The sequence below is a fragment of the Haematobia irritans genome, chromosome 5 (assembly GCF_050003625.1).
Source record: "Haematobia irritans isolate KBUSLIRL chromosome 5, ASM5000362v1, whole genome shotgun sequence".
Classification (NCBI taxonomy): Eukaryota; Metazoa; Arthropoda; class Insecta; order Diptera; family Muscidae; genus Haematobia; species Haematobia irritans.
Genome location: NC_134401.1, coordinates 86,605,616 through 86,629,629, shown reverse-complemented (window position 1 = coordinate 86,629,629; position 24,014 = coordinate 86,605,616). Strand labels below are relative to the sequence as shown.

The 24,014-nt window shown below is 33.4% G+C and overlaps 1 protein-coding gene across 13 annotated transcripts in view; it reads left to right on the top strand.

The window, feature by feature from the left end:
- The window catches only part of lola (longitudinals lacking), a 437,759-nt gene that overhangs the window by 113,789 nt on the left and 299,956 nt on the right, over positions 1-24,014 (top strand). For 4 of the 13 annotated variants that reach the window (XR_012723785.1, XM_075313528.1, XM_075313529.1 and 1 more), the window contains exons 1-2: positions 14,456-14,667; positions 23,001-23,974. Coding sequence is in view for 12 of the 13 variants with exons in the window: in XM_075313528.1 (XP_075169643.1) it covers positions 23,801-23,974 (174 nt within the window). In the remaining variant the exon portion in view is untranslated. Of the gene's footprint in view, positions 1-14,453; positions 14,668-14,974; positions 15,115-23,000; positions 23,975-24,014 lie in introns of those variants that run through there. The other 9 variants (XM_075313525.1, XM_075313520.1, XM_075313524.1 and 6 more) reach the window with 7 other exon arrangements.

Genomic DNA, 24,014 nt, shown 5'->3' with positions numbered 1-24,014 from the left:
GGCAGTGATATAGTATCTCCCTCACAGAAAAAAATTTTTTCTGATTCAATCACGAAATTAATTGATCCAATTATGTTTTTACACTTACGCTAAAAAAAATCAGGGAATATAAAGAAAATTTCAATAATATTGAAGATTTGTTTCAGATTTTTTAGGGCAAGTTGACCTCAGTTCAACAGAATTTTCTTTTATGAGAAAAGACCCATTTTAAAGTCGAATCACATAACATTAATCGAGAAACGACTTGATTGAAAAAATTAACGACCTTAAAAAAATTATCTGAAAATGAGACTTTTATTCTAAGTGAAAATCGTAATCGTATCGTCGAGCTCAAGCCGACATTTTTTTTAAAGAATAAATACTATATTACATACCCTACTTTATAAACCTATATACCTCAGAGATAGTTTTTTTCTAGTTCAATCACGAAATTAGTTGATCCAAAAAATATATGTATTTGATTAAAAAAATTAATTGATTTCATCGACACATTCAAATAATTTTTAATGAGTTCAATTAAAAATTTAATTGATCTTGGTCGCAAACTTCAATTATACGTATATTTATTTGAGTCAATCAAATATTTGTTGTAAATGAAATAATTTTCTTGTACTTTTATACGAGTTCATAATTTCGAATTAATTTTCCGAATATAAAAAAATAGTTCATTTGTTTTTGATATAGATTTGTTATAACAAACAAGTATATACACTAATAGTAAAATTGCGTTCCACAATCGTGAACGGACGGTGACAAAATGAAACGGAAACGTTCACAAAAAATCAAAACGAAATGTTCACGATTTTGTCCACGGGCGTTCACGATTTCATGAACGGCATTAGACGTGTCATTTTAACGTTGTCAGATTGACCCCGTCTGTTCTCAGTTTGACAACACATGTGTGTTGATTCACTTTCATGAACGAAACGTTTTGAAATGACAACGCCGTTCATGATTTTTTCTATGGGTGTACAGCAGTAAGTTCGGCCGGGCCGAATCTTAAATACCCACCACCATGAACCAAATATTAGGATTTCCTTTGAAATTTTAGGAGGGCTTGAGGACTTGAGGACACTTCCCGAAGATAAATTTAAAGATTTCACCTATGAGGACTATATCAGATTCTGGATTTATACGAACCATTTCTGTTTGAGTTTTAGAGGAATCATTAACATCTCTTGAAAGTGTGCAAGAAAATTATAAAATAACGTCTTGATTTGAAATCTTAAATCTGTAGATTTTCACCCGAGAAGTAAAATCTGGAAATTTTACATTGAGATTCAAGCAATTTTCATGATCAGTGCGCCTTCTATACCCTCAAGAAGTGAAGTCGGTCTATATGGAGGCATTACCAAACGGACCGATAAAAACTTAATCCCATACACGTTTTTATGCGCCTAAAATACCAGAATATTTACAATTTCAGGCAAATCGGATAAAAACTACGGTTTCTAGAAAACCAAGGAGTTAAATCGGGAGATCATTCTTGTGGGGGCTATACTAAAATATGGACCGATACTCACCGTTTTCGGCACACCTCTTTATGGCCCGAAAATACCTCCAGATTTCCAATTTCAGGCAAATGGGATAAAAACTTCGGATTCTAGAAGCCTAAGATGTAAAATCGGGAGATCGGTCTACATGGGGGCTATACCAAAACATGGAACGATACGGACCATTTGCGGCACACCCTTTGATGGTCCTCAATTACCTCTAGATTTTCAATTTCAGGCAATTTGGATAGAAACTACGGTTTCTATAAGCCCAAGACCCCAAATCTGGAGGCCGGTTTATATGGGGACCATACCAAAACACGGACCGATGCTCACCATTTTTGGCACACCTCTTTACGGTTCTAAAGTACCTCTCGATTTCCAATTTCAGGTAAATTGAATAAAAACTGCGGTTTCTATAAGCCCAAGAAGTAAAATCGGGAGATCGGTCTATATGGGGGCTATACCAAAATATGGACCGATATTCACAATTTTTGGCACACGTATTTGTGGTCCTACAATACCTCTAGATTTCCAATTTCAGGTAAATTGAATAAAAACTGCGGTTTCTATAAGCCCAATAAGTAAAATCGGGAGATCGGTCTATATGGGGGCTATGCCAAAACATGGACCGATACTCACCATTTTTGGCACACCTCTTTATGGTTATAAAATACCTCTAGATTTCAAATTTCAGGCAAATTGGATAAAAACTACGATTTCTATAAGCCCAAGACCCCAAATCGGGAGGTCGGTTTATGTGGGGACTATATCAAACCCTGTACCGATATAGCCCATCTTCGAACTTGATTTGCCTGCAGACAAAAGACGAGTTTGTGCAAAATTTCCGCACGATTGCTTCATTATTGAAGACTGTAGCGTGATTACAACAGACAGACGGACATCGTTATATCGTCTTAGAATTTCTCCCTGATAAAGAATATATATACTTAATATAGTCGGAAATCGATATTTCGATGTGTTACAAACGGAATGACAAACTTATTATACCCCCGTCACCATTCTATGGTGGTGGGTATAAAAAGGCTTTCCCTTTGCAATTGTGGTATTTTTTGAACAGGCAAACGTATATTTGACTTTAGAGTAAATGGGAATTTCGACTTTCCATGGCAACCGTCAAACTAAAACATCTCAACTTGGTGTGAACGGTGAAATGTTATGGTAAAACGATTCATGAAAACGAGTCAATGAGAATTTAATTCAGATTATTTTAATACTTCATTTAACAAGAAAATTATAAAAAAAAATTCAATCATTATCTTAATTGACTTTATTTCTACTTTGATTAAAAAGTTAATCGTGTTAATTAATTTTTTAATTGATTACGTTTTCAACTGCAATCAACATATTAATTCGAAATATTTTGGTGATATTTTTCTTCTGTCCGGAAGTATTTATTTCATTGAAGTAAAATGAACTTGTTAAGTTTGCTTTGAGAGCGTTATTTAATCAGGTGAATTGCCATTGACCTAAATGACAATAGGTATGTTCGCGTACTTTTCCAATAAAAACTAGCAAGAGAGTAAGAGTGTATTTTACTCTCTTTGTTTAAAATTGATGAGAAGTACGCGAAAGGCATCCAGTAACTAATTGCACATTAAAAATTTCAGCTTCTAAAACATCTCCCATTTTAGCGAAATATGAACTGTTTTATTATACCCACCACCATAGAATGGTGATGGGGGTATAATAAGTTTGTCATTCCGTGTGTAACACATCGAAATATCGATTTCCGACTATATAAAGTATACATATTCTTGATCAGGGAGAAATTCTAAGACGATAAATTCTAAGACGATGTCCGTCTGTCTGTTTAAAATCACGCTACAGCCTTCAATAATGGCGCTATCGTCCTGAAATTTGGCACAGATTCGTTTTTTCTTTGCAGGCTGGTCAAGTTCGAAGATGGGCTATATCGGTCCAAGTTTTGATATAGTCCCCATATAAACCGATTTCCCGATTTGGGGGTTTTTATCCAATTTGCCTGAAATTGAAAATCTAGAGGTACTGGAGGACCATAAAAAGGTGTGCCGAAAATGGTGCCCATCTGCCCATCGATTTGCCTGAAATTGGAAATCTAGAGGTATTTTGGACCGTGAAGAGGGGTGTCGAAAATGGTCCGTATCGGTCCATGGTTTGGTATAGCCCCCACATAGACCAATCTCCCGATTTTGCTTCTTGGGCGTCTAGAAACTGTATTTATTATCCGATTTGCCTGAAATTGAAAATCTAGAAACTGTATTTACTATCCGATTTGCCTGAAATTGGAAATCTAGAGGTATTTTGAGACCGTAAAGAGGGGTGTCGAAAATGGTCCGTAACGGTCCATGGTTTGGTATAGCCCCCATATAGACCGATCTCCCGTTTTTTCTTCTTGGGCGTCTAGAAACTGTATTTTCTATCCGATTTGCCTGAAATTGAAAATCTAGAGGTATTTTAGGACCACAAATATGTGTGCCGAAATTGAGGTGTATCGGTCCATTTTTTGGTATAACACCCATATAAACCGATCTCTCGATTTTACTTCTTGGGCGTCTAGAGACTATATTTTCCAGCCCATTTGCTTGAAATTGATAATCTAGAGGTATTTTAAGATCACAAATAGGTGTGTCGCAAATGGTGCCTATTGGTGCCTATTGTAGCCCCCACATATATACTGATCTCCCGACTTTATTTCTTGGGCTTCTAGAATCCGTAGTTTTTATTCAATTTGCCGGAAATTAGAAATATAGACGTATCCTAGGACCACAAAGAGGAGTGTCGAAAATGGTCCGTATCGGTCCATGTTTTGGTATAGCCTCTATATAGACTGACCTCCCGCTTTTACTTCTTAGGCTTCTAGAATTCTTAGTTTTCACCCAATTCGTCTGAAAGTAGAATTCTAGAGGTATTTGAGGAATGGTGAGTATTGGTCCATATTTTGGTATAGCCCCCATATAGACCTAACTCCCGAATTTATTTCTAGGACTTCTGGAAAGCGGCTGACCACAAATAGGTCAGCCGCATATGATGTGTGTCGATCCAAGTTTTAGTGTAGCCTCCACATAGACCGATCTCCAGATTTAACTCCTTGGGCTTCTAGAAACCGTAGTTTATATCCGATTTGCAAAAAAATAATGTAAACATACTGGAATTTTAGACCCTCAAAATCTGTATCGCATTTATTTTTATCGGTCCATTTGGCAAGGCATCGATATAGACCGATTTAACTTCTTGAGGGTACACCCAAAGAAAAAATATTTTCCTCCGGAATGAAATTTTAGACAAACGAAATTCCCATTTCGTATAAAGCATTTTCGTTTAGAGCAAACTAATCCGTATTTTTGATAAGCGATTCAACGATTGTATCTAAAATTTGTGTAAAAAGAAAACTTTGCGTGTCTAAAATTTCGTTCCTCAGAAAAGAAAACACTTCTTTCAGGGTATAGCAGGCGCACTGATCATGAAAATTGCTTGAAACTGAAAATAAAATTTGCAGATTTTACTCATCGTATTCATTTAAATAATAGCGGAAAAAATCTACAGATTTAAGATTTCAAATCGAGGCGTTATTTCATCATATACACCATATGTTTATGATTTCTCTAAAACTCAAACAAAATTGGTTCTCATAAATCCAGAATCTGATCTAGTCTTCATAGGTAGAATCTGGTTGAACTGATTTGCTTGAGAGAATATTTGTCATCAAACCCCCAAAATGCTATATATTATCAAGTAACCCACCACGACGAAGAGTTTTCAAAGTAAACTATTATAAGGAGCATTTGCTCACATTGGGCAAAATTTAACTAAAATCAATTACTTTTTATATACTAAAATAAAGTTAACAGCCTATTTCGGCTATCCGAATTCTAGCCTTCGTTCACATACAAAACGAAAAACAGCTGATTTTGGTTTCTCTAAGGAGTATCGAAGCGAAAGTCAATGCGAACGAAGACGTAACGTAATCTCTAAAATTGGGTTTCTCTAACTCGATTCGTTTGCATCTTGTCGAACTGAAATGTCAAAACCACTCACTTTGTTAAAACCTTTCGTTTTGTGGATAAAGACATTTATAAATAAGGAAAATCTTAATAATTGATAAATTGATAAAAACTGTTAATGTAAATCTTCTAATATATAAAAATAAGTCGAGTTTTCCTTCCTGACGCAATAACTCCAGAACGCACGAAACGATTTCCACTGTTCTGCATTCGTTGGAAAGATCTCGGTCTCTGTGAGGTTTATAGCAAAGGAAATTCAAGAAAAGTTTCAACAGAAAAGCGTAAAAATCTTTTTTTACAAAACTTGTTATAAACATATCTAATTCATCGCAGTTGCTTTTCTTATAAAATAATTTTATTTTTTCACATGAAAAATATTCGGAGAACGTAGAGGGTAATCATGTTGTGAAAATAGGGTACCTCATTTTTTTTTAATTTGGTGAGGGACATTCCCCTTGCCTGTCTTTTTCAAAATTGGGCCAAAGTTCTCTTGATTTGGGTGAAATTTCCATGGAAGGTTAGGGGTGATGTCTAGACAAAGACCCGCTACTTTATTTTTCGATATTTGGTCGCGGAGGTGGACCACCCCTTTATACGATTTTTGTTTAATGTACAGTAAAAAAGAACAATTCTCCGATTTAGTTGAGATTTACAGAGAACACGCCGTGAGGTTATGAATTTATTATGGGGTACCTGATGTTTTAATATTTGGACGGTAAGGGGGACCTCCACTTTGCCCGACTTTGTGAAAATTGGAACAAAATTATCCGATTTGCTTGAAATGTTCAGGGAAGTTTGAAGGGGGCGCCTAGGCAGGGGGCGTCTAGGCAAAGAACGATATTTGGTCGAGGAAGGGGCCTCCCCTTTGTCCGACTTTTTTAAAGTACTGTGAAAAAAACTAAAATTTGTCGACTTACTGAAATGTTTACGGAGAATTTGGGGGAGATCATGAAATTTATATGAGGTATTAGCGTAACCCGGCCCGCTTCGCTGCGCCTCCCGAAGCATATTTTCGTTAACTTAGTCAACCATAGCCTTCGATCTGAAAACAAATTCGAAAAGATTTGAACTCTTTTAAAGAGTAGGGTCAGCGGAAGTCTGGCACAAAAACTGAAGTACTGATTAATCACTCCATGGTTTCCCGTACACTCAAAAAAAAAGTTTACCTGGATCCAAAGATTTTGACTTTCCTTTAAGGATTTTGGTATTAATTCCGAGCCAAAGATGCGACATCTTTAAAATAAAGACATTTTTAACGACCTATCTGGCTTTAAATCTACGATCAATAAAATTAAAATTGTGGTGCAGATCTCATTTATCAAATTTTCATTCTCTTTTCGCGGTATATTAATAAAGCTATTCACGTACAAACAACTTCTAATTTAAAAATCCAAATTATAACAAATACTTCAAAGTAAAAATTCTAAAGCTTAATTCCAGAAACCCTTCAAAATAAAGATGCTAAATCCTCAAAATAAGTTTTAGCCTATATTTGAAGTGTTTTTATTTTAAATCTAAAGATTTAATATTTCAGTTGATTTAAGGACTTCTTTCTTTAAATCAAACATGCGTTTCTTTATTTTAAGGAAAAATTGCTTAGTTCAAAGACATGCAACTTTAACGGAGAGACGCAAATTTCCAAAATTTGTGTCCTAAATTTAATGAAAACATTTTTGAAGCAAAGATTGTAAATTTTATTTTAATTGAAATTTCATTATTTTAAATAAAGTTGTCCTTAACCCTTCGTTGCATGATTTAATGTTCGCATCGATAAACATTTTTTGGATTGTTACAACCGTTTTATGTATATTTATGATACCCATAAGCGTAGGAAGGCCTCTGGGGAGGGGGCTTAGACCCCCCCCCAGAAAAATTTTAGCCCCCCAGAATTTGAAAACCTATTTACGATTTTACATTTTTATAAAAATTAAACAACTATATATTCGTACAACGCACAAAGTTCCACTAAAGACTTTCATGCACAATCGAATTACTTGGGTTGTGGTAGAAGTCTGATATTTATGAAATAAAGCTGTGCTTGAACTTATGATTTAGTTAAATAAATTAAAGTAATTGATATTAAAACTATTCTTTCATAAATTAATATCTTAATAATGCTGCAAGAAAGCGTCGCCAAAAAAGAAGTGAAAATGTTCTTTATGGGTCTGGAAGTGGTACAAAATTGGCGGAGAAGCGATGAATGTCATAGAACGAATGTCCACCGTTTCAACAGGCGTTGCAATGAATTTACATCACTTCTTAAGGTGTGATCCGAATTCAGTGTTTTGAATGTGATGTGAATTTTGTGATATTTTCCCAAATGAATAATTTTTATACGTTTTTATGATTTTTAATGCATTCTAACGCTTGTTTGAAACGTTTTCCCTCGAATATTTTCAAATATTATCGATTTTTCTATAATGGATTTAGCATTTTTGTGGCAAAATTTGAATAATTTGTACCATTTTATTTATTCTTACTCTTTTTTTAAACTATTTGAAAAAAGAAAACAAAAAATTACGCATTAAAATATAAAAAAATGAAGTAAAAAAACTTCCTGTGTAGTTAAGACATTTTTGGAAGTGCTTTTAAAGTTATGCCTTTAGAACAACTCCCAATTTTTTGCTGGGAAAAGTGTGGTACTACCCTACGGGAAATGGATCAACCACAGAACTGGTACAGGACTAGTCCCTGGTGTGTATGGACCAGTCCCAGTTCTGATCAAAACGTATGGAAGGGACCGTCCACTTTAACATGGGTTTGTTATTGACGGAGTAAACTTACATTTTAGGACGCGTCTTGGACTCATCCCAAAGGACACGTCCTGGGACAATTTAGCAGGAGCAACCCATAAACAGGTCCTCAGGAACCAGTCTCGGACAAACTCTTAGAAATCTCTTTCAATTTGGGCTCCTAATAGAACCCGAAATGAAAAAAACTTTTGAAATATGTCGAACAAAAGGTTATTCTGATAATTTTATTTCACTAACGGCCATTTTCATGTAGCTCCGTTAAACTTTAACTCCCAGTCAACAGAAAGTAAAATGAAAATATCTTCTCTCCGGTTAACTTTAACTGAAAAATTTTTAGCAGTTAAGTTCCTAACTGGCATTTTGAATATATTAGCAAGATGGCAGATTTGTCCATAGTACGGTTTAAAAGTTCGTTAGCTAACGTAGCACTAACGGAGCTTCATGAAAATGGGAGTAAATGTGAAAATTGCAACTAACTGGAGCACAGGTACCAGTTCTGTGATAGGTCCGTCTGTGGCAATTTGCACCAATTTCCCGTAGGGTAATTTTAGTTGCTTTATTATAAATTGATTGTCGAGTTATTTTGATGTCTATTTTTTTATTCAATTTTATGAAATAAAACATTAGTTGAACCTATAAGTTCAGTCTATAAAGTTTTAGCTAAGGGGGCTATAGCCCCCCTAGGAAAATTGTCTAGCTAATGATGATACCAAAACCCTATTTCCGTTCAATTCTGATAAAAAAATATTACCAAAGAGTATCTTATTGAAAAAATGAGAAAGAAAAAAACTAACGCTAAAATGTTCAAAATAATAGAGTCATATATTAATGGATCCAAAAATGTAATACATCATATATGCAATGTCATGCAACGAAGGGTTAATATTTTGTAAATTGCGCATCCCAAAATTTAGGTTGCGTAAACTTTAATATCACGTAATATTTTTTTCAGTGTACATTTAAAAAAATCTGAAAATTTACCACATTAACCTTTGTTGGACACGAAGAACATGCCTTTCCCAACAATATACTAGAAAATCAAGCACCCTCTACGTTGCCTGTCAACTTCATTTAAGGTTTTTACTTAAAAAAGTCTGGCAGAAGAAGCATGTGGAAAAATCATAAAATTATGTACCGAGTTCCCATTTATCGACAATCCTTTACTTTCTATTTTCAAAAAATCGGGCTACATACAAATATCGATTATGTAGCTCACATTGTACCTTTATATTATGGCCAAGACTTTCCATATTTTATTAAGTTTCAATTGAATTTCTTGCCTTGAGTCTTAAAATTTCGTTAAATTCATTATGTTTTGAAATAAATTCACAAGCCAATATTCGTTGATTCGGGACCACCTCTCACCCTTTTTTGTCACAAAACAACAAAAACAATAACACAAATTCTAACGAGTATTTTATTCTATGCTAAAGATTCACTCCCAAAACACATGCACAAGAAAGGAAGGCCCACTCATAAAACCCAAACATGTATCGCAAAAAAGAAAAGAAACAAAAACAAAAGAAAAATTGAAGAAGACGAAATAAACACGAAATAGCAACCTACAAAATTTTTCTTAACGATCTCCCCCATAATGATTTCAATAAATTTCAATTTCTCCCCGCTTAGCTCCTCTCTTCTAAACGACACGATTCAACAAACCAACAAAAATTAAAACTCTCTCGTTTTCCAGTTTTATATTTAACATACATATTTCTGTGGAAAAAATGATTTCAACTCATACATAACAACAAAAACAACAACGAGCAACAATCGACCACAACAAGAAAAATTTAACAAGGGAGTTTATTCGGCTGCCTACGGCTGCAGCTACGTCGAGTTGGCGAAGTCAGCTGCTGATGTTGTTAATTTTAAGCCATTTCAAGCAACAACAAAACTTGTAAGGGTATGAGTGTGCCAATAGCAACAACAACAACAACCATGTTGTGGCTGACAATAAAGTGAAGCGAAAAGTGATATTGTTTTTGAGCGGTAAGCTATGAGGGGGAAGTTCCATAATCTCGCACATACTCACTCTTCTATTTTTGTATGTATGCTTGAATTTATAGGTAGAAAATCGTATTGAAAGTTTAGCGTCTTCTTCTTAACGGACGATGTTGGAAATTCGTACAAACAAACACACATAAACGCATTATATTTCTCGCAATAATGGAATTCAGGCCAGTGCTGCCGCTACTACTTCAATCGAAGCATTTTGCTTCATTTTCACAAAATTTACTTCATCACTCCTTCTTCCAAAAATCTGCTTCACTTTATGTTCTGCTTCAAATTTTAAAATTTTTCCCCATATTACCTAATTGTTTTTCCTATTCCATTAATTACGATGAACATAGCGGTTTTAATCATTGAATTATTAACCGATGTGGACCAATTTTTGCATAGTTGTTAGAGACCATATACTTACACCATGTACCAAATTTCAGCCGGATCGGATGAAATTTGGTTCTCTTAGAGGCTCCGCAAGCCAAATCGGGGGATCAGTTTATATGGGGGTTACATATAATTATGAACCGATGTGGACCAATTTTTGCATGGTTGTTAGAGATCATATGCTGAAACCATGTACCAAATTTCAGCTGGATCGGATGAAATTTGCTTCTCTTAGAATCCCCGCGAGCCAAATTTGGGGGTCCGTTTATATGGGGGCTATACGTAAAAGTGGACCGATATGGCCCATTTGCAATACCATCCGACCTACATCAATAACAACTACTTGTGCCAAGTTTCAAGTCGATAGCTTCTTTCGTTCGGAAGTTAGCGTGATTTCAACAGACGGACGGACGGACATGCTCAGATCAACTCAGAATTTCACCACGACCCAGAATATATATACTTTATGGGGTCTTAGAGCAATATTTCGATGTGCTACAAACGGAATGACAAAGTTAGTATATCCCCATCCTATGGTGGAGGGTATAATAAAATGAATTCTATTGTTTTGTTTTCAAAAATTTATGCTACTTCAATTTTATTCAATCTACTCCACTTTTTTTCCAAAATCTACTTCACTCAATTTTTCACTAGCGGCAGCACTGATTCAGGCTTTTCATATTAACAGAAACTCACTCTCTTTGGTTACCTCTCTCACAATATCATACAATCAATACTCAGGTTAAGTTGAATCCGTCTCTTCTCCACCCCCTTAATCATTTATGAAAAAAAAAGAGCTGCCACATTGTCTACAGTTTTAGCAAAGCATTAGCAACTTATAGGCCCGTATTAAGTTCACATTATCGAGCGAAAATAGTAATATTTTCATGGTAACTTTTCTTTAATCATACTTTTTAAACAATATAAAATTTTTGAAATGGTTGCTTTGGATCATCCCTTATCAAGTAACTATATGAAGAATATATATTCTTGATCAGGGAGAAATTCTAAGACGATATAACCATGTCCGTCTATCTGTTGTAATCACGCTACAGTCTTCAATAATGAAGCTATCGTGGTGAAATTTTGCACAAACTCGTTTTTTGTCTGCAGGCAGGTCAAGTTCGAAGATGGGCTATATCGGTTTTGATATAGTCCCCATATGAAACGAGCTCCCGATTTGGGGTATTGGGCTTATAGAAACCGTAGTTTTTATCCAATTTGTCTGAGATTTGAAATCTAGAAGTATTTTAGGACCCTAAAGATGTGTGCCGTCTAAATTATCGGTCCATGTTTTGTTATAGTCCCCATATAGACCGATCTTCCGATTTTATTTATTGAACTTTTAGAATCCGTAGATTTTATCCAATTTGCCTGAAATTAGAAATCTAGAGGTATTTCAGGACTATAAAGAGGTGTGCCGAAAATTGTGATTATCTGTCCACTTTTTAGTATTGCCCCATGTTTTAGTATTGAACTTCTAGAATCCATAGGTTTTATCCAATTTGCCTGAAATGAAAAATCTGGAGGTATTTTAGGACTATAAATAGGTGTGCTGAATATATTGTGTATCGGTCCAGGTTTTGATGCAGTCCCCTCACAAACCGAACCTCCGATTTGGGGTCTAGATTCTAGAACCTCAATATAGACCGATTTCTCCACTTGAGGGTATAGAAGGGGCACTGATCATGAAAATTGCTTGAAACTGAAAGTAAAATTTCCAGATTTTACTTCTTCTAATCATTTGTATAATGGGGCTAAAAATCTACAGATTTTCAAATCAAAGCGTTACTTCATCATTTTCCTGCACACTTACACGAGATATTTATTATACATCTAAATCTCAAACAAAAATGGTTCTTGTAAATCCAGAATCTGATCTAGTCTTCATATGTAAAATCTTTAAATTTATCTTCGGGAAGTGTACTGGTTGAACTGATTTTCTTAGGAGCATATCTGTCATCAAACACCCCTAAAATTATATATATTATCAAGTAACCCACTACGACGAAAAACTTTCCATGGAAACTATTTAAGATTCGACCCGGCCGAACTTACTGCTGTAAATACTTGTTTATTATATGTTATATTTTCAACACGAAAACAGATGCTATAATCACAATAAAATGAAACAAATTATTTTGTTCGCAAAATGTTAAATGAATGAGGGATGCAAAAATAGAAGTCATACAATTATTTATGTCTTCAAATTATTCCGAGTCTCCCGAGCTGATAGCATAAGTAAATAAGAATAAGTAAATATTCTTCGATAAATTCAAGAAAATTTATTAGACATAATCAATTTTTTTACGTGTTAAAGAAAATTTTGTAGTTTGAAGGAAAAAAATTGGAGTTCAAAATTGCAAGAATGTCTTTAGTGACATACGAAGTTCATGATGGACGCATTTGTAGTAAAAGTTACAAATTTAAAAAAATAATGAACTATTTTGTGAGAAATACGAATTTAGTAAATTTATGCTTAATTTGTGTACAATTTTTTCCCATTTTGTAGTTAATTTAACTAACGTACGAAAAAATTTGAAAAAACTTTCTCCAAACATAAAAATTTCATGAACTAAAATAAAGTTTAATTCGCTTTAGTGAAATAGAGAGTTCACTTTTTTTAGTGCATAATATAAACAAAACTGTACTCAGTTTAGACACACCTTTTACAAAAATATTAATTATTTTGTACGAAATTCGACTCTGCAAAATTGTGTTCTTCTTTTGTGTAAGACTTTTTTTCTCATGTTAAGCTCTTTTCACTAAAATAAAATACTAATGAAAATAAAGAAAACTTTCATACATTTGGCAAAATCAATCCTTTTTTAATTGTTTATGGAAAACCGCATATAAGAAACAAGTTTTCCATTTTCTTCAAAGTAACTGTTATGTTTCAGAAATTGGTGTTGAATAATTATTGGGTCAATTGGCACAGTGAATCCACAACGAAGGAAGATGTAGCTTAATAAAAAAATTTTAAACAAAATTTATTACAAACTCCAATATTACAAAAATAGTAAATATTTTTTCAGAAAATGTATTAGACATAATTAGAAAGGAAATTTCGGACTTTGATGAAAAACATGGAGCTAAATTTTGCAAAAATGTCTTTAGCCGTATACGAAATTCATGATGTGCGCATTTGTGGTACAATTTCAATTTTTTAAGAAATTCTGAACTATTTTGTGAGAAGTACGAAGTATAAAAATTTATAATTTCTGAATTTGCGTACATAAAACTTTTTTATAGTCAAGGGAACTGTCTCATATTGCAGAAGTTTTTCTAAAACTTAATAATTTCCATGAACTAAACTTTTCTTTGAGTGTATTAATTCATAATTCCATCCCACCTAAACCCATAGCGAAACTATAATTTATAGTTTTCATTGGGTTAATCTTTTTCGGTAATGAATTACAATCTCTGCAAAAGTAAAATTTTTGCGAAAACTTGCAAATCTGGCATCTCTTAGTGGGAGATTCATTATGTATGGTGTTGGAAATGTTTTGGCGCCCATTCCCTTTACCGCTTTTACTTTACTCTCTTTTTATTTTTTTTTTGCTATTTTCTGACGTTGAATTCGCTACGAGGCAACCAACCAACCTTTGGGTGTGTGTGTGTGTGAACGTTGTGTAAAGTACATATTTGTAAGTGAAGCATTACTGGTTTAACCGAGTACGTGTGTTTGTTGGTGTTTTCTTTTTCTGATGTTGCTGCCTGTGACAGCGAAGATGTGTGAGTGTGTTTATGTGTGCGTTTTCTGCCTTCGCTGCCTGAGAGTCGTTTTCAATAATGCTGGCTCCGTTTGCTTAGTTTTTCATAAGGCTTTCAAGTGAACGGTACATTTTCGGTAAATTTCACAACAATTTTTGTACAAATTGGAGCCTTCGCATTATATTTGTTTTTCCTTTCCTATTCTCCTACAACTACTTCTGTTTTGATGCATAGTCAAGCCACGCATTATAGTCAACATTTTTTTAAAACAATTGATTGAAAAGAATTGTGAAAATATTACAAAATAAAACGGTAAATTATAAATTTGTCTAAACAGAAAACTTGCATTTTATGATTTTCCCAAAGAAACAACAACAACTATTAAGGGAGTACTAAAGAGAAAATATCAGTGCAAATATCAATTGTCAAGAGCGTAAGAGTTATTTTGTGCAAAAAGCAGAGCAAGAGTATCAAAGAGAAAAAGAGACGCTGAGCTGTGGATTATTTGCAGTGGAGTATTTTGTGTTTGTGTGTGTGCGAGAGTTGTATGGCCTGCCGCCTCGACGAGGGAAAATAACGCTTTGTCGCTTTAGTTGCGTTTGAGCTCTTGGAGCTTTTTGGTGTGTTTGCGCTTCTTTTTCTAAAAAAGAAATTTATAGAAATTTCACTTTTTTATATATAGTATATAAATACAACAATTTTCTTTACATACATATAACGGAGCAACAACAACAATACTAAACTACATTATACATAAATGTGAGTGTCTCCTCCTCGCCCGTTTGGCTATTTTTCTGTCGTGTAGTGTGTGTGCGCCCATATGCAAGAGTTATATTTGAAAAATATGTGAAATACAGCAAAGAAAGAGGAAAAATAAAGAAAGAAAAAAGTGTGAGCTCATTATGAAGAATGGGAAAAATTTGTTATATGGATTTTAAAAAGATAAAAAGCTTTTTAATTTAGCAAAAGAAAAAAAAAATAAACAAACAGATATAATAAAAATAAATTTTGAAGAAAAATAAAAAAAAAAAACAAAACTAAAAATTATTAACGAAAAACAAAAATATTAAAATAGTGACACCTTACAATACTCTGATAAATGGATTACAAACCTAAATACATTACTAATGAAATAGATAACGTAATAAAACTGAACAAAAAATTTTTAACGAAAAACTAATATAGAAATTTTCACAATAACCTTCCTACCCAACTAAAGTGCTCTAAAGTCGTCTGGTGGCCATGTATGCTTTTACTCGTTGATGTGTGTGTATATTACTTTGGTGAAGTGTGTGCTATTTTTATAAATGAAAAACGAAAAATGTTGTTCAGTTGAAGCGAAAAAGTAAGAAAACGAACGAAAAATGAAATTGAAGTCGTCGCTAGCTAGCTGACTGGCTGGCCTGTGCTCTGTGTGTATGCTTGTGAAAATGTGAAGAAAGAAGAAACCCCACATAACACACACACAATTTCACGCGACTTGTGAACAAATACACAGATATTTACAAAAAAGAAAAATGAGAAGAAAAATTAAAGAAACCAGCTAGCCAGCCTGCAGTGAAGGCAGCGATGATGACCAACTCACCAACCATACCAACAATAAAAATATGCCAACACAAAAAATTTGGGGAAATATGCTCTAACTTTAATTTCGTATAATATTTCCCTAATATGACCCCCACCCAACATATTTTTAAATGTGATAAAATTTCAAGTATTTCAATATGAGTGAGTGAGTTATAACGGCTCTTTTTGTTTTACTGTACCTCCTTTATTTCTGTGTGTGCGTGTGTGTGCAAATTAGACAAGCAACTCTTAATACTGTGTGTTTGGTGAAGATAATGTGAAATTTTCATTAATTTGATTTATTCGCCAACCAGTTGGGTTTTTTTTTATTTTTCTAAATTCGTTTTCAATTATTCGTGGCGTTACTTCGTTTTTCTCGTTGATTTCATCTAGCGCAACATTAATTTTCTTCACAGTCGCATTTGTATTGTGCTATTTTGCGCTGCTGACTTCTCTTGGGCAGAAGTGCATAACATGGCGTCGCATTGAATACAATGAAGTGTTACCATACTTTCCCCCCTTTGGATTATATTGGAAAAAATTATTCCTTTATCTCTCTTGAAAAAAAGAGTGGAAATGTATTTTTGTGGTTCGAAAAGTAGTTTTGCTTTTCCCCAATTAAAATATAACATCGCATATATATGAGCATACCGCGAAGAACAATATTTGACTGGAAATGAATATCGAAAGTTTTAATTCGAGTTCCAGGCAGATTGTTCCATGAAAATTTATTGGTTGCTATGCTGCTAGAATTTTCTCTTCTCTTCCTACTCTTCATAAATATATCCCTTATATTATGTATTTTCTCTTGCATTTGAAAATTTTTGCAAGAGTATTTTAGTTTCTCTTATTTTATTCTCTGTAAAAATAAACCGTAATAATTATTCTCTCAATAAATTAGTTGGAGTCTCCACAAGAGATTTTGAATTTTCATAATAAACCATAATTGTTAGTTCTCACCTCTCTTATCATATATTTTCTCTTTTGAGCTTGTATTTGTATTTCAAGCTCAATGTATTTTCACAAAACATGGTGAATTTTCTTTGTGCTCTCAACCCCTAACAATACGATCCCTCCATCCACAATTCAACATCTATCGAAAATATGGTTATTGAACAACTTCCTTCTCTGTGCTTTTGCTTCTATACAGAGTCGTAATTATGTTTTTCTCTCTTTCACTCACATTTCATAGCATTACAAACGGCCATATTTTATTCGTATGTCGTATCGCGTCTATGACATTGCAGTAGCAGAGTTGGTGGTGTTTCATTATTCACATTTTCTATTTTGTTCTTTGGGGAATAAGCAAGCAATCATCATTGCACTAGTAAAGTATTTAGTGCTTTGTTATGGAAACCAAATGTGGGATCTTGTATAGTGAGTGTAGTATACGTGTGTGCATGTGCAAACACTTGGGGATCCAGTTTAATTATTATTATTATTAATTATATTCTTGTGGTGAGCTTTGTTCTGTTTTATATTGTTTGTTCATTTATTCTAGATTCTCTTACTCTCTGCGTGTATGTGTGTATATTGATTTGGAGGGGGAAAAACAAACAGTCTCTTTTTCTAGAAAGACAAGTAAAGCGAAATACATAAATAATTTGTGCATTTGTTTCATGCTCTGCACAATTTGGACCCCTCACCTTTCCGTAATACACCCCATCCTGTTGTGTGCTAGACAATTCTGCCATTCGTGTTTGCCTGTATTTTTTGCGATACTTAATACTTGAACTTGACCTTGAAATTACTGGGTTTTATTGTTATTTTTCATTGTGTTGTGTTTTTGTTCTGGCCCAACAACAACGATAAACAATAATTATCATAAAAAATTGTTCAATTTATATTTTTTTTTTTGGAAATTTATTTCTTCTTTTTTTTTGGTAATTATTTTGCATTTTTATGAAACCCACACTACTACCTAGGTTTAATTTTTTGGGGTTTGTGCTAAAGCGGTTAAGTGACTATGAATAAGTGTTGGCAAAAAGGAAAGATAATCTTCACACATGGCTTTTGTTGCAATATTGTCAGTATGCAAACACTTTCCAACAATAAAAGCAATCTTTGCATAGATTGTGTAGTTGGAAGTATAAAGCGAGGTTTTCATAATTGTGGTAGACCACAAAGGGACGGATTCCGTTTTCCCCATGGTGATTTTACTTTGTTTTTACAAAAAAAAAATTAATTATTCAACATTAGTGGGCATTAGACATTGTGAACAAGTCGGAGTTACCAATTAATTGTAAAAAAAAAAACAAATGCAAAGTATAGGAGTAGATTATGAATTCAATACAATTTCAAGGAAGTAAGGTTTGAACTTATTTTGAAGTCCAGTATGTACATATTTAGGTGAAACTTGATAATTTTCAACTTATGGATTGCTTCTTTAATTCCCCAAGCAAAAACTTTTTTTTTTTGCAAATTCCTGTAACAAAATTAAATGAATTGTCTTGAATTTGCCGTATTCGATGGTTTTAAATAAATTTCCGTTCTCCATCTCCCAATATGCCAGGCAATGAGGAAGTCTCACATCAATGCATGTAGTACGAATATAGATTCACTACAATAATACGGAATTGTCATAGTTCATAAGGTAGGTGAGGGACACATATATGTATCTGGTTTGTTTGAAACATTTTCAAGCCTCCACCAGAAATCCAGATCTTTATATGCAAATCTGTTGTAGTAAATTAGCGATATAAAAATACACTGTTTTTTCCTTTCTAAAATGTATGCCAAATTATTGAGTAAATGTTAAAATCTTGTTCTTGGGGCAATCTTCACAAAAAAAATCACATTTTTAAATGGCCACTAAATTCTTAATAAAAGTTGATAGATGCTATATAAAGGTCTGTGAACTATTGTGTGCTACAAGATGCGGTATCGTCTTAAGTTTCACATTTTTTTGCTAGAAAATGATCTCAGACGATCGTCTGAACCCATTAAATGGAATTATTACTACATTTATCGAATTATGGAAATATTTGTGGAAATAAGTGAGTAATGCACCTTGCAGAATATAAGTTTATCCGGACGATAGTGGTCGTGTCGAACATATCCCATATATTGGTCACATTATAAGTTAAGTCCGAAGGCATAATCGGTACTGCTACATGTTTATGGGATCGATAACACATTTACCGATTAGTCGTATCAATTGGACACACTCTGTAAGATTCTTTACAAACACAGACATTCCGTTCGGAAAAACTTATAGACTGTAGAAAGCATATAGCAAAAATGAGACCCTCTAGTTTACATTTGTAATAATTCTCCACAATTTCACATTTTCAATGCCGTATCTTTACCCCGCTGTTGATTTTAGCAAATAGAAAAAGTGTTTTTATTTCTTCCTACCCGTTTTACATTTTTTTTAATTTCTCCCTTTTTTAATTTCTAACAAATATTTCATCTATACGTTCCATGCATATGCCATTTACATATTCCCCTCTTTATGTAAATCTCACCACAGACAAAAACTTATAGGATTGGCAACTCTAAATATAAATAACAGTACCCATCGATAACTTTTCTGTCATCCCTTCACTCATTAGCAGTCGATTAGTAATTGTAGTGCATTGTGCTGTGTTATCAGCGTAATAACTGTAAACTTCAACAAGAATAGTGATTTTCTTAATAATAGTTGTTATACCAGTCCACCATAAAAATTGACTTTTCTTAAAGTGCCTTTTAATAGAATATCATAAAAAATACTGATTTCTAAGATAATGTCAATTATTATGAAATTAACATAGATGTGTGTGGGTGAGTGTGTGTGTGTGCATAAGATTGCTGTCGATTTCCATGGTTTATTATCTAGACATGCCAAAATAATTTTCTAGTGAGACAAATGTATTTTTTATAGTTTCTATCATGCAATTCTTCTGTTTCTTCCCTATGGCTTTTATTTTGTTTAACTTTTCCATTTAATAGTCATATTTACAAAACAATGGTGTTTAAGTAGAACAGGGGTGCTACTAGTTTGTGCGATTTTAATTTCTCCTTTTGATTTTTGCCATTTGACACCTCCATTTTGGTGCACAAGAGAGATAGATATTGGCTATGGAGACAGACGGAGATTTATAGTGTGACACTCATAGGTGTCCAATTGAAGGAACTTTAATCTAAATTTAGGATTTTAATCTAACTTTAGACAGAATAACTGGAATGATCCCGCCTATTTGTCATCCATTTTATTGGTTCCTCAATGAGCACTAAGCATTCAAGACAAGATAGATAAGGCTCTCTTACTCTTTCATGGAGAGAGTCCCATCAATACTGTAGATGGCGCTGAATATCATTCGACTGCTGCTGGCTCAAGAAACGAAAGTCATAAAAGCATAGAAAGCAGTAGTAGTTAACATTAATATTCATTTTTTCATTCTTAGCGAAACAAAAACTAAAAGTGATGTGTAGTACCTTTAGTAGTTTTACCATGACAACATAAAAAAGTGAATTTTTTTCTTTCCAATTTAGAAAGAGGATCTTTATACAGGCCTTTATTTCAGATTTACACATTACGAAAGGCGCCTACTAGGTTAGTTATAGTGGCAGTTCAATTATTCATTTCATTGTCATACAGCAAGTTGTTAACCTCCTTTTCCTCTGAAAGAGGGCTGCCCGATTCATTTATATTTAGAGTTCAATAACAAAGGACGACCATTGGTTAAAGATATTTATGCTATTTGATAAATGTTATCCAACGTTGAAAGATGCTTGATGTTTTCTTAGGCTAATGCTAAACAACTGCTTCTTAAATAAATTAAAAAAAAAAAAACATTCGATTCCAGTAATTTTTCTTTTATGAGGAGTATTTCAAGTACTATACACTCGATGTCGATTTACATGTGGTGTTCCAGTGCCCTTGAAATAATCAAACACAAAAGTAAAGATTGCTTCAAAGATTCGTTTAATTTATATACATATTATGTTCCAAAAATGCATTATCAATCCCATATAGTCTTGTGGATGTGTGGTACATCCATAATCAGACTTCTTTGAAGATGATGCCGCTGAAATTCGAGATCACATAATGTTCCTTGAATGATAATAATCTTTGAAAGTAATTGTAGCATCAGTGTTTGCAATGCAATAATAACGGTTTTTTATCTCTGACACAGAGTACGAATGACATTTATTCATTGTTTTTGTATTCAATACCAGTCTCGATTTTGTCGATTGTGGTTAAACACGTAATACTTTTTTTTTGCATAATTTTACCATCAAATACAAATTTGTTTGTTACCTAATCCAATAGGATAGAAGTATTATTATTTAAAATTTGAAAATTTAATTGAATTTCAACTTTGGAAAGTTGTGGGGAATTATGTTTTATAGCGATGGAAAGTTGTTCAGGCACATGAAGCTTTGACATACTAAATATGTGAACAGTGAAACCTTTCAAAAGTGGTCAATTTCCATGAGAGAATTCATTGCATATTTATATAGAACGATATATCTAAATTATTATGTGTGCCATAATAATTATTGTTCCAAATTGAAAGATTGCTGCGGGTCAAAAAATGTTTGAGTACTCTATAGATTTTTTGAAATGAAACGACATCCTCCGAATTAGATTTGAAATATTGCTCTGCAATGGCATATCAATTTCTCCCATCATCTCTACCCTCTCCACCTTTCATTTCCATGCATAATAATTTGGAAATGTTTAATTGCTTTAAAAACTAAAAATACTCTTAGTGGCATTTTTTTATGCAATTCATATTCACTAACCTTGAATGGTAGCAAACATTTTGTGCTATTAGTTGCGCTTGAATAACCCTTCAATATATGATCATCAAAATGTATTATTAAATAAAATCAGGCAACAATTTCTTCTAATGAAAAAAAAAAAATAAATTTGTCACTAAGTAAAATTTTTTCAAAATCCAAAGTGTGCATTTTAATGCAGTAAATGCTATCATGTTATAAATTTAGTATATAGAGTTTTTAAATGTTTCTCTCCATTTGCCTGGCTCCCGAAAAAGTACATAAGTTATTTCTTTTTTGTGCGATTGTGTAATCAATTTTCCACAACTGCCGTCTAAAACATTTAAAACAAAAAGCTTTATTTATCAGTGGTTCTGTGGTTTTTTGATCATTCAAATTTAAGAATCTTTGGCGGTAGGTAAGTTTGAAGTCAGATCTATTTTAACTTCGAGGTGAATTTCAGTAACTCTACTGGCCTCAGAAAATTGATGTGTCGCCCTTCGCAAAAGATATTTCTTTCGTATGTAAAACATTATTGGTTTTTTTATTCCTTTCTAAACCAAACATGTAAATAATTTACCTATTTTTCTAAAATAATGATACATGTATCTATCAATTAAAGCTTTTTTCCTTCTGTAAGAAAAAATGTACACCTAATAAACAAGAATTTGGATTCATTAAATTAAAAAAAAAACGCGATTTATGTATGGATATGGATAGTTGGACATAGCAATTAATGCGAATTTTGTTAGTTGTAAATAAATTATGTGGTTGCTAATAATTTGAGCGAAAAACTCTGCACATTTCAAAAAAATTATACGTCTAATATGTCGTTTAGGGGCCGTATTCAACCAAGATAATGTCGATCTGAAAGAGCGTTATAAACTTTTATCATAGTCTATAAGTACCTAAAGCCGTCGTTTTTTTATGCACTTTTCTTATACCAGAAATAATACCCCCAGAATAAAACTCTATGTAAAATAAAAATAAATATAAAAAATCTCATCAATCTATCCATTGGTTGATGAGGTTACTCGTACTCTCTGCTATAGTTACCCTACATATTGATTATTGTGAAAAAAGGCAACACTGGACAACAACAACACCAAAGTAAAATCACACAACATGGCGAACTAAAAAAGAGCATACAACTCTAGCATACCAATGTGTAATATCCAATAGCTCTCTCTCTCTCTCTCTCTCACTCTTGTAAATTATGTACGATGATATTTGCAAGAAGAAACAAAAAAGAAAATAGCCCTTCTCTAATTAAGAAAATTGTGATAACAAACCAACCACAAAAGCCTTATCATATTTGAAGTACTCTAGCTAATGGCTTCCCTTTCTACATTTTCTCTTTCTATTTACAGCTTTAATTTGACAAAAAAAAAAAACAAAAGCTAAGCAAAAGCAACAAATACCAAACAATAACAACTACTACTAATTCCTAAATGATACCATAAAAGTGTGTGTGCGTGTGTAAAGCAAGAGGAAAAGCCAAGCATATGAAAAACTATAACAGCATACCAAAATCTAGTAGAAAAACAACAACCACCTTAACCCTCCTCTGAAGAAAGATACGACAACAACAACAAAAAATATACTACTGTAACGCAAGAATCAGAAGAAGAAGAAGAAGAAAGTACACCAGCAAACAATAATAGAATAAAAAGAAAACAGTTCGATAAAGGGAACATATACAACACATTTTCTCTTCTCTCTCACTCACTCTCTCTGTCACACTCACTCTCTGTGTCTTTCAAAGTCTTGTTGTTGAATAACAACTACAGAACATAAGAAGCAGAAGAAGAGAAGAAAAAACCAAGTAATTTTTAATTGACGTAATTACACTCAGGATTCAAAAACAAAACAAAAACAAAAGAGAAAAAAATCTTTAAAAAGTAGTGACCAATCCAAACAAAAACCAAACAATTTTATTAAGGAAAGCATTAAAGGAAAGAAGGCTAACAACAATAGCAGCAGCAGCCATCGGCCAGAAAGCAAGACCCTCCACGTCAAGCAAGCGCAAGGTGTGAGACGACGATTAGGATTGGTTGGTGAACTGCTACCACCTTTCCATAACATTTCCACCTTTTCCTTTGTTGTGATCTCGTGCCGCCATCATTTTGTCAAAATAAGTTTAACCAAGGTCCACTAAAGATCATCCACCATGGATGACGATCAGCAATTTTGCTTAAGATGGAATAACCATCAGAGTACATTGATTAGTGTATTCGATACCCTGTTGGAGAATGAGACATTAGTCGATTGCACATTGGCCGCCGAAGGCAAATACTTGAAAGCCCACAAAGTTGTGCTCTCAGCGTGTAGTCCCTATTTTGCGGTAAGTATGCAGGGATTTTTTTCCTTAACATAAATAAATT